The 20,574-nt window shown below is 36.8% G+C and overlaps 1 protein-coding gene across 1 annotated transcript in view; it reads right to left on the reverse strand.

Moving 5' to 3' along the window:
- Window positions 1–20,574, reverse strand: part of MTA3 (metastasis associated 1 family member 3) — a 280,658-nt gene that overhangs the window by 94,869 nt on the left and 165,215 nt on the right. The window contains 1 exon segment of the mRNA XM_007952524.2: window positions 1,840–1,942. Within this exon segment, the coding sequence (XP_007950715.2) occupies window positions 1,840–1,942 (103 nt within the window).

A 20,574-nucleotide genomic window follows, 5' to 3' on the forward strand; every position in this document is an offset into this window, starting at 1 on the left:
CTCCTCAGAAGGAAGGTTGGGCAATCTTACTTCCATAGTGATACTGCCTCGGAAATCAAGGAGGGGTCGCTGTGAGTCAGGTCCAACTCAATGGCACATAACAACAACAACAACAACAACATACTTATACACTTGCATGTCTACATACATGTAACTCTATTTTTCAGTTGTAAATATCACAACATTCACAAAAATGCTCTTTTTTGTAGTGTACTTTTTAGTAACATCATTTACTTTGGTCAAGCTGTGCACATTTAATCCATATTTGGTGTTATATTTCCCCAAAACAGAAGTAATAGATAATAGTAGATAGTGTCTAATAATAATAGATAGTATCTACTATCTAGGGAGCAATCTTTCCCCCCACACCACCATCCTGATAAACACCACTGATATAGTGCTTCAATGAACATACGTATGCATATGTTCTACTGTGCCTTTAGTATTAGATCTCTAGGGAAAATACCCAGAAGTGGGATTACAAGACCACAAAGTACTTACATTTCCAGTTTGTTAAGGAAGCACCATACTGTTTTGCATAATGGTTGTTACCATTTTATAATCCTATCAGCAGTGGATGAGAGTTCTAATCTCTCCATTTCCTCTCCAGTATTTGTTATCATCTGTCTTTTTTGATCAGAGCCATTTCAGCAAGGCTGATGTATAGACATGGTTTATACAGATAGCAGTATGATTGTGTAACTTGAATTACTGTTACTGTATCTAGTCATGGGTGACAATGTTCTCCCATTAACATTTGATATTAAGGCCTATTGCTAAGCACTGGGCTTTCTTTTAAGAGCACTAAGTCTGGCTTCCAGGCTGACTTGCTTCCTTCCCTTTCTTCCTTCATTGAGAAAACAGCTCATAATTTTATTTTTTTCATTTATAACAGTAAATGAAAATAGAGGAACAAAACCATGGGACTTGGTTTAAAATAAGTAAATAAATTAGCAAACACAACTATTAATGCACAAACAACAGAAGTCCAATTAGGTAACTGGGACCTCATAAAAATTAAATACCTAAGTGAATCTAAAGAGTAAAAAGAAAGCCTACAAACTGGGAAAACATCTTTGGGACTAACGTGCCTAATAAGGGTTTAATCTCTGAAATATACAGAAGACTTCAACAACTCAACAACAAAAAGATAAAAACCCAATTCAAAAATGGGCAAAAGACATGAACACACACTTCCCCAAAAATGCACATTCATATGGACAACAAACACATGAAAAGATGCCCACGATCATTACCCATTAGAGAGATATAAATCAAAACTGTTAACAAGGTTGCTTTAATTTAAAGATAATGGAATTTCTGGTGTTAAATATCTTCTTTATACTTTTCTGTAATGTTTCAATAATTTAAAAGGAACATTTGTTATTTTCTTAATGAGTAAAATTTAACAAATCTGTTATTGTTTTTAAACAGAAATTACCCAAACCAAACTCACTGCCACTAAGTGCATTCTAACTCATACTGGCCCTATAGGACAGAGGAGAACTGCCCCACATGGTTCAAGGCTTTAAATCTTTACAGAATTAGACAGCCACATCTTTCTTCTATAGAATAGGTGGTGGGTTCAAACAACTAATCGTTTGTTTAGTAGCCAAGCACTTTAACCACCATACCACCAGGGCTCCATAAACAGAAATTAAGTGATAGTAAATCATATTCTTTATAAAACAGTATACTATATAGTAGGTTTTCTTATCTATCTAAAGAATAATACAACCAATGCAAGAAAAGTAGAATACAAAGAAAGGACAATACATATTCTTATAAGTTCTTTAAAAAAGGAAAAGACATTTCTTGATTCAACAGTACTATACTCACCGTGCTACAACTAAAAACTGGTCAATCTGTCGATCTGTAAGTGGGCTATTTGGATCCCAAACTTTAACTTCCAATTTTGACTGTTCCCTGTCATCTGATTCTCCTGTTCAAGAACAAAGGAAATAGAGTCTCATTATTCACAAGGCACATCGTCACATATGGTTAATGATTATGGTTCCCAACTATTCAAAATGTTTAAATGTCAGGTACATGCTCACGCTTTTGGCATATTCTTTTCAGACAGCAGTTGTGAAAATTTTTATAAAGTGAACACCAACAACAAAACCAACCAGACCAACCATGGGATATCTTCATTAAGTCAATAACATGTACTTCCTGAGTAGTTTGAAGCACTAAGTCTCATGCTATAAGGAAAATAAAGACAGATAAGAAAGCAACCATGTCACAAGATGGTTAAACTATGATAAAATTTATGTATAAATAACTATGATACAAATGCAAAAAATAGGTGTGAAAAGAAACACATAGCTAAGGTTATAAGAATCTGAAGATTAATCACTTCAGGCTAGTGAGGGAATGCCACCATGAAAAAGGTGGCATTTCTGTTGAGATCTGAAGGGTATGAATGTACTGGCAGTAGCCAAGGACTTGAATAAATAATTAAGAACATGAACCAAGTCATGGGGCATTATAATGTGATAGGGAGAAAAGTAGCTCATTACTTTACATTAAAGGGAAAGAGAAGCGGTAAGAGAAGTGGGTTATGAGTATATTACTGAAGATTCTGCAGCTTTAGCTGAATAGAATTTATTTGGAGATACTGAGAAGCTCTTGCTTTTTTAACAGGAGAGTGATAAGACCCATACTTCAAATCATACACTTTGTAACAGTATATAATTTGCTCTACAGAAAAACATGTTGAAGACAGAGAGACATATCAAACTCCTCTAAGAGTCACAGCTGGAAGTGAGGAGGGACAAAAATACAGCAGTGAGAGTGGTCAATAGAGAGTGGAGAGAAGATTTTGGCATGTTGGTGACAGAGTAGATGTGCACAGTAGATTTCAAGTCTTGAGAATTGCCTGCAAAGTGTTGGCATCAAGAAAAAGAAGAAACAGAAACAAGAGGTAAGGTCTAAGGGAAAGACTAAAGATAATGAAGATGTTGTGTTTTATGAGTATCTCATAAGGAGATATGGCCATCAGGCAGAACTAGATGCCAAGACAAAGGACAGGAATGGAAAACAGGCTTGGAAGTCAAACGGAATTTTGATTTACTAGTTATGGGTTAGATTTTCTACTAGGCTGGGAGCTCTCTGATGACAGGGACTGGCTTTGTTTGGTTTTGTTTTGATTTTAACACAGCATCTCTAGAATCAGAGAGACTGCTCTGCACCACTGACATCTCTACCCTAAAACTCTGGTGACTGACAAATGCAGGCTATGGGCCTCGAATGTGTTCAGTTCCAGTGTAGGAGCAGACCTGTATCAGTGACCCAAACAAATAAAGGGGGAGGTCAGAATGGCCATCCCACTGGCAGTCTCCTAAGGCAGCCACTGCTGTCATTGATGGAATTGTCCACTCAGCTCTATTCAAAAGCAGGTAACAGGAGAGTCAATTCCTGCCCACAACCTAAAGAAGCACAAACAGAGCATAGAGAGTAACTGGCCACAAATCAGAGGATTTCATTTGCTTCATTTTTATTTATAATTCTAGCATGCTGAGCCAAGGTATTCGACATTAGCTTCACTTTTAAAAATCAGTTAAGAATGAAAAAGTTGAAAACTACAAGAATTCTGAGAAAGAAAAATGACACAATTAACTTCCTTGTGTCTTAAAATGTTGTTTTTAGCTGTCATCAAGTTGGCATCTAACTCAGGGCAACCCCAAAGCATAACACTATCAGACTACTGCAGTCCATAGGGTTTTCATTGGCTGATTTTTCAGAAGCAGATCACCAGTGCTTTTATCGTAATCTGTCTTCGTCTGGAAGCTCAAATGAAACCTGCTCAGCATTATGGCAACAGGCAAGCCTCCACTGACAGACAGGTGGTGGATGCCCTGAGGTACAATGGACAGAAACTGAACCCAGGTCTCCCACATGGAACGTAAGAATTCTACCACTGAACTACCTACCACTGCCCCTCTGTAACTAAAAATAAAACTTAATAAAAACAGTAATAGTAAAAATAAATCTGTATTTGAAATTTACACTGCATCTATGCTGTTATACAACACACAAAATGGAGTTTTTCAGTATCAAGCTCCTCCCCCTATATACTCTAAAATGTAAGAGTAAACCTTATATTTTATTTTTCCAAGTCAAGGTTGCCAGAATTAATACATTTCAATTCTATCCACATATTTATTCTATAGAACACAGCAGAAAGAGCTCAATAGTAGAGCAATTCTAAATAAATTCACCACAAACAATATTAAAAGACTCTTGGACACATTTTACTAACACTAAAAACATAAGACAACACCTTGGAGCAACAAAAATGAATAAATAAAGAAATGGTCTGTGTCACTCACTCTACACTAAATAAGGCTCCTCTACTTTGAATTTAGTATATAATTACATTTATATCATAGATTGATCACTTCTTCACAGAAGAAAAACTTTTAAGAAGCCTTTGAATGCACTATTTAGAATCTGTGTAATAAGATTAAATAAGAAAACATCTTTGGAATGGTCACGGTATGAATCAGAGACAGAACCAAAAGAAATTTTGTGCTCTGGCCATCTTCTTTCCAGTCTTTGCAGTAATGCTACTTCTCCATTTATGATAATCTAGCCCATTCCAATTTGCCCAGCTCACAAAGATCTCCCTAACCTCTAAATTCCCACAAAACATATTCACAACTAATTACATGACTGTATATAGCTTACTACTGTTGATTTATACAATGTGAAGAAATGAAAATCCAGCAATGATTTTAAGTGTACTAGCCTTAACCCTCCAGCTAAAGTTAAGATTTCTAGGAAGAAATGATCAAGTATTTACTCAGTATATTTATGCCCTAAGAACACAGTCTGGTGATCTGCATCTACGAATATTACAACGATGAAAATCCTATGGGGCTGTTCCAGTGTATAACATATGGGATCACTATGAGTTGGGGGCTAACTTGATGGCAGCTACCAATAGCAACAACACAGTATATAATGTTATTCAAAGACACTAAGAATTAAGATTATATGGGACTATATCCTAGAGGCCCTTTCCTAGCCAACTGAAAACATGCTTTGTTCTAAATACAAATTCACCTTATTTGCACCAACTGTCAGAACATAAAGAAATGTTTAGTTTAATTCAGAAATATACAAGGATATTATTATTTATCACCATTTTTGTGTAATACTATACTAAAAGTTCTGCCTAATGCAGTTAAGTTATGAATCAAAAGAATAAAGAGATATAAAAAATTCAGTGGCAGACTATGTGAATGTTAGCCTACATGACCACGAGAGCAGAAGAACTAGATAGTGCCGAGCTATCACTGTAAACCACTCAAAAAAGGATTAGTGCAGGAGATCCTGGAGAGTGTGGGAGAAAAATATGGAACAAAACTCAAAATCACAAAAGAAATCAGGCCTACTGGTCTGATAGAGGTCTATCACAGGTCACCCTTCAGGCCTGGAACTGAATTCACTCCCATGGCTTCCAGTCAAGCAACAGACAGGCATATGTTGTTGTTGACGTTAGATGCCATCGAGTCGGCTCTGACTCATAGCAACCCTGTGTACCACAGAATGAAACACTGCCTGTTCGCCCGTGTGCCATCCTCACAATCCTTGCTATACCTTAGCCCATCACTGCAACCACTGTGTCAATCCATCTTGTTGAGGGTCATCCCCCTTTTCGCTGACCCTCCTCTTTACCAAGCACAATATTCTTATCCAGGGAATGATCCCTTCTGATAACATGACCAAAGTACGTGAAGCGAAGTCTGGCCATTCTTACTTCCAAGAAGCATTTCAGCAGTACTTCATCCAGGACAGATTTATTTGTTCTTCTGACAGTCATGGTACTTTCAGTATTCTTTGCCAACACCACAATTCAAAAGCATCAACTCTTCTTAGGTCTTTCTTATTCATTTTCCAGCTTTCACATTTGTATGAGGCTACTGAAAATACCATGGGCTGGGTTAGGTGTACCTTAGTCTTCAAAGAGACATCTTTGTTCTTCAGCACTTTAAAGAGGTCTTTTGCAGCAGGTATGCCCAATGTAATATAACCTTATACAGACAGGCATATAAGGCTGACATTCACACCAGGTAGATACACTCCTTAGAACACTCAATCATGGGAGATCAGAAGGGCAGTACTTGCACAGGGCAATAGTTCAGAGGGCCTGAATGCACAGGAAAGAAGGACGCTAGGAAAAGGTAACCACAGGGAGGAAGTGTGAAGAGAGCATATTATGGGGATCGCAATCAATGTCATGAAACAAAATGTGTATGAACTGCTGTATGGAAAATGAATTTCCTCTATAAAATTTCACCCAAATCACAAAACTTTTTTAATAGCAATTTCAGTTATATAAAAACACAAAAACAGGCAAATATATAGAGATCAGATTCTCTTAGTGGATACCAGAGGCAGGAGAAGGGGTAAGGGAGGAAAGTTTTTGTCATAGAGCATTGAATTTTGGTTTATGGTGCTGAAAAATCCCCACTGATGAAGGGTAGGGTTGCAAAGACAATTAGAGTAATCGCTGTCAATAAGTTGTATACCTGTAAAAAGTTCAATTGGGAAAATTTGTGTAACAAATAGATTTACAACAATCTCACACACACACACACACACAAAACCCTTAATGGCATTCTAAACAAAATAAGCACTGTTCGTTTTTTGTTCTCTTTTTTAAAACAACGATCACAAAAAAATAAAACTGGAGGTACATTTAAAGTACTTATGAAACTTTCAAAAAAAGGTAAGATGAAGAGTAGATAAATAAGAGTATAGATTTAAAATCGTATGGCTAGCATTTCTCACAAACATTTCAATAGGTTAAATTAATCAGAATTTTGTTTTGGAAGTCAATAAAATGATGTGAATATGAATGAATCTCTATAAACTAAGAAATTTCACTACAAAAATAACAGGAGAAAGGATAAACTGGATGAGTCACAATATAAAGCAAAACCATCAAAACAATGGTGTACAGGCACAAAAATAAAGACTCAAAAACACAGAAATAGACTAGATCTGAAAATAATTCTTAATATTTAAAAAATTATGTATACTATGATTATGTAAATATTAACTAACATTTCTTGAGTGTTTAGCAGGTCCCCAAAACACATTTATACATCACTAATTCTTCAGAGCAGGGCATTATTGACATTTTGGCAGAATAATTCTTTGTTGTGGAGCGCTGCCCTATGCACTACAGGATGTTTAGTGGCATCCCTGGCTCTACCCATTAGATGCCACCAGCACCCATTCCCCCAGTTGTAACAACCAAAAATATCTAAATGATCTATCCCCAGGAACTATCCCCTGGGGATAAATGGAGAATTGTCCCAATTAAAAATTACTATGCTAGATGGCTGCAATCAATATCTATTTACGCTAATTGTTGTAGGCTGCTGTTTTTTTAAGTTGGTTAGCTTCCACTACATTGTTGAAAAGCTCACATTCTGCAAAATTACATACTAAAAACAACAAGGTTTATGGAAAGACAGAGAAAAAAACAAACACACACCTATGGCACTAGGAAACTAGAACACTTAAGAAAAAAACAAACATAATAAAAACACTAGCACAGTTAACTCTCTACTGACATCTGCACCTCCCACAAAGGTAAGTAAAATCCTTCTTTTCCTTAATCCCGGGGCTTGTGCTTCTTCCACTGAAATGTTTCAAGGAAATTAAAAACTAGATCCAGGTGCAGCTCTTTTGTGCTAAGCAAGTACTGGAGGAAATATCTTCATAGCCTCTTCATCTGCAACTCAAAGCTTCCCCAATATAGTTTTAACATAGTGATTTTTGAAGCCACTAAACCAGTCAGTAGGAGCTCTGGTAGCACAATAGTAAAATGCTCAGCTACTTAATGAAAGATCAGCAGTTCAAACCCACCGGCAGCTCCACAACAGAAAAACCTGGTGCCAGTAAAAATTACACACTAGGAAAGCCTATGGGACAGTTCTACTCTGTCATATATGAGTTAGAATCAACTTAATAGCACACAACAGAAGCAGTCAATACTTGAATTGAAAGAAGGCACTTGCCCAGTTGCTGGGAAAATCCTTCTATGAATCGACAGATTGATATCACTTCCCTATTTACTAACTAGGAGCTCTGGTAGCATAGTGCCTAAGGCACTTGACTGCTAACCAGAAGACTGGTGGTTCAAACCTACCAGCCACTCCTCGGAAGGAAGGCTGGGCAATCTACTTCCGTAGTGATACCGCCTCAGAAACCCAACGAGGGGTCGCTATGAGTCGGGTCCGACTCGATGGCACATAACAACATAACAATCTACTAACTGCATATGAACTAATTCAAGTTAAAGCAGTATGTATCGTAGTGGAAAAGATCATACTAATTTAATTCTTTAACTCTCAAAGAGAGATACTTCCTGAAATCCCTAAGCACTGAGTCAAAACTGAGACCCATTGCCACTGAGTCAATTTCAACTCATGCTGTTGTTGTTATGTGCCATCAAGTTGGACCCGACTCATAGCGACCCCTCCTTGGGTTTCGGAGGCGGTATCACTACAGAAGTAGATTGCCCAACCCTCCTTCTGAGGAGTGGCTGGTGGGTTTGAACCGCCAGCCTTCTGGGTAGTAGTCAAATGCTTTAGGCACTATACTACTAGGGCTCTCTTTCAACTCACAGTGACCAGTTATTTAATAAGTACCAAAAGGCAGTGGTGGTGAGGGAAGCATTAACTGTTAATACCTTACAATGATGTTTACTATGTGCTGGGCGCTGTGTTAAATGCTTTACAAGCATTACTTCATTTAATCATCCTAACACTATGTGCTATTCTTTTATTAAAGAGGAAGAAATAGAACCTTAGAGGGGTTAAGTAGTTTTACTAAGATTATTTGGATAAAAGATAGTACAGCTAGGTTTTATACAAACAAACCTGTGAATCCAAAGTCATGTCAGTGTAACAATTTAATGTCATCATTATATTGTTTAAAAATTAAAATTTTAATACAATATATAAAATGGATTTCTTCTTAAAATTCCAGCATTACAATATAGATAGATAACAATTCAAAGCTTCCATGTACAACAATACATTTTAGATGAAAATTCTCTATGTGGTTTATTCAAAAATCAATAAAAAATTTTAAAATCTCAAAAGAAATTTTTACCTTCATCTGCAAATTATATACTGATCTTCTCCGATTTTAAGAGCATGTTAGATCATGGGTAGCCATAAATGAATTTAAAAATTCCAAAGCCACATAAAGATTTATTCACTAACAAGACAAATGACACAATGATGTCTTAGAATCCATCAAGACATGTTCACAAAGAAAGCAAGTCTGTAACATATCCTAAGCATGGTGCTGCCATCATCACCTACCCGGGTATTAATTCAAATTCTGCATCCAATGCCAATACAAACTGGAATCTGGCCACAGGCTGGAATATACCCACTAACAAGTATCACAAAAGGGTTAGTAAGCACTGACTGCAGCAAGTCCTAAAATATCTGCTCTGGAATATAATGTTTTCTAAAATTTAATTTCCCTGTAACCAGATACCTCCTTCTTAGGAAAGTTTCTGTGATGGCAATGCCTGGATTTATTAAGTGTGGTTTAACTGTTCCTATACCTGTTAGCTTTCCCGTCACCCTCCCATGAAAATAATTTAAAAAAAAAAAAAAAAAAGTTGATTCTTCTAGTTGGTTGCCTGCTTATAGTGAAAAGAAACAATTTGGATACATAAAATACTTTGGGCTAAAATGAATTCTACATTTATTTTTTAAGAAATAAAGTATTCTTCCCTAAAGGCTAAAATACGCTATTTTTCTTTGTTAAAGATGAATACTTACAAATAATCTTAAATTATTGTATAGCAACTTCAAAGATCAGCTAGGATCCTCAGGGGGCAATGGATTTATGTTAATGTTAATGGAGAAGGAACAACTTAGAAAATTAGAGTGAAGATGGTTACACAACTCAAAGAACATAATAGTACATGTAGAAACTGTTGCATTTATGGATGTTTTGCTGTGTATATTCTCAACAACAAAATAAATAAAATTATAATAATATAAAATTGCTTGCCAAGAAATTTAAGAAGAAATGCATAAAAATTATATCAAGATAGCTGTATTTACAAAGGCGTCCCTTTGTAACCTGGGAGGTGCAAATGGTTAACATGTGCGGCTGCTAACAAAAGTTTGTTAGTTCACGTTTACCCTGAGATATTTCAGAAGAAAGATCTACTTCCAAAAATCAGCCACTGACACAACCCAGTAGAGCAGAGTTCTCCTCTGACACACATGGAGCTGCTATGAGTCGGAATTGGTTTGATTGTAAATGATTCATCATTTGAAAAAACAAACTTACTCAGTCCTGAAAGACCCAAAAGTGGACTTGAACAAAGGGCAAGGTATCCTTGTTTCTGATTAGGATGTATCAACATCATCAAAATGCTATTCTCCCTAAATTATAAATTTATGGCAACCCCAATAAACAAGGAGGATTTTTATTTTTGTGTCAGTCAAGGCAATAGTAAAGTACATTTAAAAAATAAGTATGTAAGACTAGGTAGGAAAATACTAAAAAGTAAAAGCTATGAGAGAGGAGCTAGCATTATTAAGTATTAACACATAACACAAAACCAAAAGAACCAAACCAAACTCTCTCCCATCAAGTTGATTCTGACTCACAGCGACCCCCTTCGACTTTCCAAGACAGTAAATCTTTACAGAAGTAGATTGCCCAGTCTTCTTCTGCAGAGTGGCTGGTGGGTTTGAATGCCCAGCCTTCTGGTTAGCAGTTAAATGCATCAGGCACTATGCCACCAAAGGTCTTTAACACATAATACAAAGCCTCTATAATTAAAACTGTGAGGAAATGGAGTTTGAACACACAGACAAGTGGAACAGGAAAAGAAACTTCAGAAACAGATCCAAATCCTACTCAATACTGCAAAATGATCAATCACCGCTCAAAGTAATGTAAAATATGAATGCCACTTCGATCAGGATCAAAATGGAATCTGCAAAGGACAAAACAGACAAATTGATGATAAACTTCCACAGGATGAAAAAAAATCTATGAAAGAAGACACATGAAACCCCCAAATTTTTTGTATTAGTTTTATTTATTGTGTTGTTGATGAGATTATATACAGTAAAACATACACCAAATCAACAGTTTCTATGTGTAAAATTTAGTGACACTGATTGAGTTTTCAGTTGTGCAACACTTCTCACCCTCCTATTTTGAGTTGTTCCTCCCCAAATAATATAAATTCATGGCCCCCTAAATTTCCTACAACTTTTCAACTTGCTGTTATCAATTCGATCCCATATAGAGACGTCTTAAAAGAGCATAATGCATATGAACTGCTGTATAGAAAGTGAATTTGCTCTGTAAACTTTTACCCAAATCACACACACACACACAAAAAGATGATTGTAAGTGGGGGGACAAAAAGAGAGCATACTGCTAGAATGAGACTTTTTAGGGAAAAAAAAAAAAAACTAACTCCGCAAAACTAATGCTTGGTTTTAAGAAGACTTCAAGGGATATTTCCAGTTTAAAGTTTAAAAATTACTTCAGGACCAAAAATGTCAGGGATTCATCACATCCTTTTGGCTCCACAGTCTGGAGTACCTGTGAATTTGAAATTCTGTTCTAAATTCTCCCCTTTGATAAGGATTCTTTTGTAGAATTTTTGGTCAAAATGTTTAGTAATAGTAGCCAGGCAACATCCAGTTATTCCAATCTCATGGTAAAGGAGGCAGGTACTCACAGATACGCCCCAAATGTTAGAAGAACAATAATGAGAAAAAACTTGTCTTGCCATAGAAAAGAGATAAATAAATTTGGATCTATCACATTATGCAACACTGTAGATCAATTTAAGGATCTACCAAACAAGGGAACATATCATAGATTTTTATATATATTGAGGACACAGTTCTCAAAAAATGTGTTAAATTAATAAAAGTGGTTATTAATGACTAAAAAGGAATGATCTCAAGATGTACTTTTTGATTCCAGTATAAATGCATTTTCTATCACATTTGGTATTGTTTACAGAATATATATTTTAAGATTCAAAAAACAGAATAAATCAAAGAGAATATAGGGAAGCCCCTTTATTATGCTGTGTCACGAAAGGACTTCACCACAAACACTTCTAATATGCAGAGTTTATTTCTAAGAGGTGTGGAATAACGCACAGTGGCTTTAACCTTGTAACTTTTTGAATCCTAAAATTCATTAGGCTGCCTTAAAACACTGATCTGGAACCTCCTTTACCACTTCACCCATAACAACCGAACTTTTCTTATTTTAGAAAAATTCATGCATAGTATTTCATTTAAAAAAAGGTTCTGCTACTTCAACAAACTTTGTAAACCACTTCCCCAGAAGAGTAAAAGAAGAAATATGTTAAAAATCAATTCACACTTTAATAAACTAAAAGATCGATTAATGGATATTAAATCACATTACTAAAAACAAAGAATGCCTTTCTCTGATAACTGCCATTAATCCTCAAATGCCACAAGCTGTTAAGAAACACTCCTCTGACCTGCAAAATAAATCTCAAGAACCTTGCAAGGCAATGGGGTTTCTTTTTATATGGCCTGCTTGGCTATGCTCTTGTAACTGTCACAAAACAATTGGCTGGACTATACAGAGAAGGTATGTAAAACTCTTGTAGGGATTGGACAGCGACTATGTAAATAAGGTGCCTTTGGGCTAACAAGGGGATTGGCTAGTTTTTTTACCATTCTCCTAGGCTTGTTGTTGTTATGTGCCGTGGAGTCGCCCCGACTCATAACGACCCCTCCTTGGGTTTCCGAGGCAGTATCACTACGGAAGTAGGATTGCCCAACCTTCCTTCCAAGGAGTGGCTGGTGGGTTTGAACCGTCAGCCATCTGGTTAGCAGGCAAGTATCTTAGCCACTATGCTACCAGAGCTCCTAGGCTTAGAAGAGCCAATTCCAAGGAGGCTGAGGGAGATCTCACTACCAGCAAGAAGATCCTGCAGCACAGCACATACTATGGACCTGGGGTACCTGTGCTGAGAACCTTGTACACACCCCAGGAGACAGAGAGAGCTCTAACACTGAAGACAGTGAAAGATCAAAAGATAGAACAGCAGCATGAGAGATTGGCTGCAGTGGCTATTCCGACTCATGGCAACCCTACGAACAAAAGAAACAAACACTGTCTAGTCTTGCAACATCCTCACAACCATTGCTGTATTTCAGCCCATTGTTGCAGGAACTGTGTCAATACATCTCATTGAGAGTCTTCCTCTTTTTCACTGACCCTCTACGTGGATGATGTCCTTTTCCAGGGACTGGTTCCTCCTGACAACATGTCCAAAGTATGTGAGATAAAGTCTTACCAGCCTTACTTCTAAGGAGCACTCTGGCTCTACTTCTTCCAAGACAGACTTGTTCATTCTTCTGGCAGTCCATAATATATTCTATATTCTTCACCAACACTGTAATTCAAAGGCATCAATTCTGTCTTCCTTAATGTGCAGCTTTCACATACATGTGAGATGAGTGAAAAATACCATGACTTGGGCCAGGGACACCTTAGTCCTAAAAGTGACATCTTTGCTTTTTAACATTTTAAAGAGATCTTCTGCAGCTGATCTGTCTGATAAGATGGCCAGCACCATTATACAAGGAATGTTTTGGGGTTTGCAACTGAAGTTTTACAATTGTTTCTAGACTGGATATCCCCGGAGCAACCCTGCATTAATAATGTTCTTATCAACCTTTTTCCTCCCCCAAACCATCAAAAAACCTGAGACTTTCCTTGCTGAGAAGTTGTCTCTGAGGTTCTTGTTAGTAACTTTTTTTTTTGGACACCCTGAAAAGTACACCCCTTAATTACTAGCAAGTGATGAAGTTCCTGAAAAGCCTGGTTTTGTACGGAACTAAACTCTTCTAGCTGATATACTGAGTGCCTTTTGCTACTCCTTGTATACTTACAAGTTCAAATGAGAAAGCACTCTCGTTCAGATTTTCAGCTCATCGAATAGCTGCAGAATTTTAGTAAGACCACATGTTGAGGGTCCCCCAGTAAAGATTTTATGAGCCAAGATGAGGTCTTTTCCTAGGGGATGTTTTTTTTTTCACCTTCCTCTTCATCATCTGGATAATCCAGTAAGGCAACCAAACTTCCCTTTGTAGCTGTTACTGACAAATATTACATTTGTACCTTTGGAAGAGAATCCATTAGAACTTGATGGTGATGTCTGAGCCACTACAGATGTACTGTTTGAATTACTTGTTCCATTAGGAGCACATCTTTTGATTTCTTGACCACAGCTTCCATAAGCAGTGATTGTAGATCTTTTCATAGGCATTGAGTCCAAGTAAAATGTAATTTTGACAACTTAAGTCTTTCCTCCAGTTACATGATGTTGTTTATTGGTCCAGTTGTGAGGATTTTGGTGTTATGCTGGGATGTAATCCATACTAAATGCTGTACTCTTTGATCTTCATTAGTAAGTGCTTCAAGTTTTCTTCACTTTCAGTAAGCAAGCTGTGCCATCTGAATATTGCTGGTGGTTAATGAGTCTTCCTCAAATCCTGATGCCACATTCTTCTTCATATAGTCCAGCTTCTCAGCTTATTTGCTCAGTATACAGACTGAATAAGTACACTCCAAACACACAACCCTGATGCACACCTTTCCTGATTTTAAACCATGTAGTATCCCCCTGTTCTGTTTGAATGACTGCCTCTTTGTCTACATACAAGTTCTGGATGAACACAATGAAGTGTTCTGTAATTCCCATTCTCTGTAATGTTATCCATAACTTGTTATAATCCACTCAGTCAAATGCTTTTGCATAGTCACTAAAACACAGGTAAACATCTTTCTGATATTTTCTGCTTCCAGCCAAGATCCCATCTTATATCAGCAATGATATTCCTCGTTCCACATCCTTTCCTGAGTCAGTGTGAATTTCTGGCAGTTCCCTGTCAATATACTGCTGCAGCCATTTTTTAATTATCTTCAAAAAATTTTCAATAAAATTTTACTTGCATGTAATATTTATGATGTTGTTAAATAATTTCTACATTCTGTTGGATAAACTTTCTTTGAAATGGCCACAAATAGAGATCTCTTCCAGTCAGTTTGGCATAGATGAGCGAGCACTTCTAACACTGCATCCATTTACTGAACCATCTCAATTGGTGTTCCATCAATTCCTGTGGCAAGAAAAAGCAGCAGCACAGGACTAACAGGTGGCTGCAGTGGGCTCAGAGAGTACAAACTGAGAGAGCTGTCTGCTTTCAGGCAACATGTATCTTGTTGGAGTGGGGTGCATCTTGGTACTTACTGGCAAAAAAACGACCTGTAAGACCTACCCAGATAGGACAGAGGCCAAGCCCAAGTGGGAGGCCTGCCTATGGGTATAGCTAAGAGGAAGCGCAGAGTGGTTCTGTTTAGAAGCTATTCTGATTAAAGAACTGTATCCTGAGCTGTATCCTTCCAAGCTGTATCCTCTTACTTCCCAAACAAAGCCCATAATCATGAGTATGATCTGTGAGGTCTATGAGGTTACTGCAGAACCTAGCAGAGAATGCAATGGGAGGGAAGGCTATTGTCAGACTTTTTAAAAAGGTTGGAGAGTGGAGGTATGTTCTGACCTCCACCTCACGGGAATCAACTTTGGGCTGATGCTGATGGCGATTATCTTCTCTCTCATGAAGTTAAAGGACTTCAGATGAGATTTTTTCAAATCTCACATTCTCTTTGGAGAAGAGTTTGTAGAAAAAAATTATTCTACTTTATTTACTGGTATGGATTCAGTTATGTGTCAAAAAAATATGTGTTATAATTTTTAACTTTTATGCCCTTTATGGTGATGATCTTATTTGGGAATGGGCTATCTTTCTTATATGAATAAAGCAAGATTAGTATAGAATTTATCTTTAGTCAAATACTTTTTGAAAGATAAAAGATTAAACAAGCAAGCGAGCTAGCACAGATGGGGGAGAAGAGATGCTAAGCCACATGAAATCACCATGGAGCAGAAGCTCAAAGAGACAAGGAACTTCCTCCAAAGCTGGCAGAGAAAAAAAAGCTGGCTTTCTCTAGAGCGGGCAGCCTAAATTTAGACTTCTAGCCTCCTAAAATGTGAGGAAATAAATTCTATTTATTAAAGCCACCCATTTGTAGTGTTTCTCTTATAGCAGCACTGGATAACTAAGAATTTGGTACCAGGAGTAGGGTGCTGGTATAACTGATACCTAAAATATGGAAGTGCTTTTGGAAATGGGTAAGGGATAGAAGCTTGAATAATTTTAAGATGATTAATAGTAAAAGGGGCGCTCTGGTAGCATAGTGGCTAAGACACTTGCCTGCTAACCAGACGGCTGGCGGTTCAAACCCACCAGCCACTCCTCGGAAGGAAGGATGGGCAATCCTACTTCCGTAGTGATACTGCCTCGAAAACCCAAGGAGGGGTCGCTATGAGTCAACCCCTCGATGGCACATAACAACAACAATAGTTAAAGCTTAAATTGCCTTAAAGACACTGTTGCAGAATTATAGATGTCAAAGGCAATTCTGGTGAGGGCTCAGAAGGAAGTAAGGAGACTTATAGACAAAGTCTCTATTGTCTTAAGAGAATACATATGGTACCAACAACAGAATGTTGTCAGAAACATGGACATTAAATGTGCTTCTCGTGAGGCTTTAAAAGAAATTAATGAACATGTGATTGGACAATGGAGAAAAGGTGATTCTTTTTATACAGTGGCAAAGAATTTGTCTGAATTATGTTCAAATGTTAGGTAGGAGGCAAAATTTGTTAAGTAATGAATTTGGATATGTAGCTGAGAAAATTCCTAAGCAAGATCAAAAGGGAACCATGTGGGTTCTCCTTGCCATTTATAATAAAATATGAGTGGAAAGAGATGGATTTAAAAACGAACTGTGCAAAATGAAAACAAAACTTGAAAGATATGGTAAATTCTGTTCTACAAACTAAGGACATGTCCCCTACTATTCCACCAAGGATGTAGCTACAAAATCATTTGGTAAAGAGATTAAGCCTATGATTGATGGGTCTATCTGACTACTACAGCAGAAAATCCATTACCTTAGAATAAAGGAGATGGAGGAAAAAGTGTAAGTAAAGAACAATGTTTGCCTTCTGGAATTCTACAGTCAGGAAAAAGGGTACAGGAGCAACATGTGTTGCTCACCAAGAAAAGAAAAGAACTGTCCCTGGAACACTCAGAAATCAATAGAAGTTGGAAGGAGTACAGGAAGCAAAGCTGCCTTGGTGTCAAATGGTGAGGCCGTGGCCTCTGGTGTCTCAAAGGGCAGAATCAAGGCCTGCTCAATTTCAAAGATTCAGATATTCACCAACTCAGTTCTAGATTGTGGGGTTGCCATTCAGTTTGTCCAAGAGGATATGGCCACTGCCCAAAGCTGAAGGAGCAGGGTAGACAAGCTCAAGGTGGGGAACAATGGGGCTTGCTGGTACTGAGGGGGTAGGGTCATCACTCAGATGGACTAGGTAAATGGAATTGTCCAAAACTAAGGAAGAAGATTTGCCATCCCAGTGCACCTGGAAGGTGAACCTGAATCCCAGAGCCAAGGGGCCTCTACCTAGAATCCAGAAAACAAAGTCATCACCGAGAGTCTGGTGGGCAGGGCTATTGCCTACACGATTTCAGAATATAGAGGATTATTTTCAAGCCTTGAGAGTTAATGAAATTTGTTCTGCTTCGTTTTGGACTTAGATGGTGCCTGTTATCCCTTCTTTCCCTTCAATTTTTCAATTTGCAATGGAATATCTACCTTGAACCTGTTCTATGATTACAATTTGGAAATAGATAACCTGTATTCTAGATGTTACAGATTCACAGAAGAAGAATTTTGCCCAAGAATATAATACGCCTAAAGTATCATTTATATTTGATTTAAATGATTCAGAAGATGAGATTTTGGACTTGGAGTTAAGACTTTGGGAATAATGTGGTGGGGTAAATATGTTTTGCATGTGGGAAGGATGTGAACTTTGGGAGAGCAAAAGGTAGAATGTTATGGTGTAATGGATTGAATGAACTGTGTCCTCTAGAAAAGATGTGTTATAATTCCTAACATCTATTGTCTGTAGTTATAATCCCAGGTGGAAATGGGTTTTCTTAGTGATGTCAATGAGAAAGGATTGGTATAGGAGTATCTTGAGTTATCGCTTCTGAGATATAAGAGATTAAACAAGCAAGTGAGATGTGGGCAGAGAGATGCCAAGCCAAATGAAAACTGCAGAAGATCAAAGAAAGAAGGCCTTTCCTTCAGAACTAGCAGAGAGAGAAAGCCTTTCTCTAGAACCAGAAATCTGAATTTGGATTTCAAGCCTCCTAAACTGTGAACAAATAAATTTCTGCTTGTTAAAGCTACTGACTTATGACATTTCTGTTATACAACCCTTATATAACTAAGACATTTGTTACTTTGTTTCCTAAAATAAATCTTAACAATGTCAAGCCAGGTAGATAAACTTTCCAAATTATATCACTCTATTCAGCCTTATACTTTCCAAGAACAAATACTTCATTTAAACCATCTTTATTTTAAAAGAATACGAACACGTATGATTCCATGATCTGATTTTTCTGCCCAATGTTACTAAACACAGCTTATCTTCATTACTTGGTTCAATATTTATCTGGACATCCCAATAAACAAAAATTTGTAGACTTATTATGCTCAGTGCTCAAGAGAACACCACACAACAGCTCAGCTGTGTAAAATTTTTTAAAATTAAACAATGAAAACACATTTCGAAAAACAGTGAAACCACGCTCCAAGGGAGAGTACCAAAAGACTTCTTGACAAATGTAGGATTTAGGCTGGGTCCATCTGTCAGGATCCTTGGACACTCTTTCAAAAAAAACACTAGAGACTTTCCTGGCCTTTGGCACGTGTGCAGATAATCTTGCAGAAATTTCACTAGGAGCATACGCATTTGTCCAAAGTTCACAGGACACAAAAAAGGGTAAAATGTACTGCAAGTAAATTATACCTGAATTAAAACCAGGAAAAAAATCCATGTGTAAAATGACATGAATATTTCAGAAGACAATCTAGTATTCCCTAAAAATTTAAAATATCCATGTCCTCTGATTTAGCGATTCTACTTCTAGGATTATTTTTTTCAGTTAAATTTGCAAGGTGCACAAGTAAACGTTATACAAAAAGATACTTACTACAATCCTGTGTGAAAAAGTTTAAATTCTTTTCATAAAATAATAAATATTTGTGAACACATAGGTACAAGGTTAATTCTATGTCTAATATCAAGTGATAATGAATATAAACATCTACAATTCTTTCTGGAAGACAAATTCATTTATACAAAATCAAAGGTCGGTAAATAACATCTCACAACCTATAAAAACCTGATTCACTACTCACGATCTACTTCAAACAAGTTCTTAACACAATGGAGGACAAAACCTGGCATTCTGTTCTCCAAGCTCTACCTTTTCTGACTGACCCTTCCCAATACTTAAGTTCATGAAAATAGGGAAATCTAAAGTCTGGCACTATTCACAGCTACCCTAACACTGACCACTGACATCAATGTGTGCTACGGTTCACAAAATCCTAAGTATCTGTTGATTTATATCTTGTCAATCCAGTTTTAAGAAGTACGGCAAAGTAAAGAGAGAGAAGGACCTCAGAAGAGTTCATGTACTTTAACACTCAGACTACAGAAATAGAAGTGGAGGCATTTCTGTGCATAATAACATACATCATAAAGGCCTTAAAGGAAAAGAGTAATAAATTCTAAATTTCTATATGCCAAGAAAGAAGCGCTGGTGGTGTAGTAATTAAAGCATTTGGCAACTAACCAAAAGGCCAGCAGTTCAAACCCACCAGCTGTTCTGAAAGAGAAAGATGAAAGAGTCTGCTTCCATAAAGATTTACAGACATTAAAATTCTATAGGGGCAGTTCTACTCTGTTCTATAGGGTCACTGTGAGCTGTAATCAAATCAATAGCAGTGGGTGGGGTGAGTATGGCAAGAAATAAATAAAGAATCCTTAAATTTAAAATCACTAAAGTTTTTTTAAATCACATAAACTGGGAGGTGGAATATCTGCAATGCATTTGGACAAAAGGAAAACACCCTCAATATTCAAAGAGTTCTTGCTAAGAAATAACTTTAAAACTAAATAACACAACAGAAAATACAACAGAAATTTACAGAACCAAAGATAACTAAGGCAAACATACTTTAATTTTTGAAATTTTAATGAACTAAAACAATGAGATATCAATATATATCTTAAATATATACAAAGGTTAAGAAAAAAAACAAGCCTAACTATCAGCATTGTTGATGTTATCTGATTCATATAAAATAAATACATTTTAATGAACAAATAAATATTTTCAATATTTGAAATCTACATACCATATCATATCCAGGGTCCTATGTTTGAAAAATACTTACATAGCATAAGTATATACACAGATTTTCTATCACAATCATTTGTAGTATCAAAAAATGTTAAACACCTAATAGTCCATCAATAAGGACTAACCAAAACAAACAAACAAA

Source organism: Orycteropus afer, unplaced genomic scaffold, assembly GCF_000298275.1.
Source record: "Orycteropus afer afer isolate SDZICR_OR568_19922 unplaced genomic scaffold, OryAfe1.0 scaffold00344, whole genome shotgun sequence".
In the NCBI taxonomy this organism is placed as follows: Eukaryota; Metazoa; Chordata; class Mammalia; order Tubulidentata; family Orycteropodidae; genus Orycteropus; species Orycteropus afer.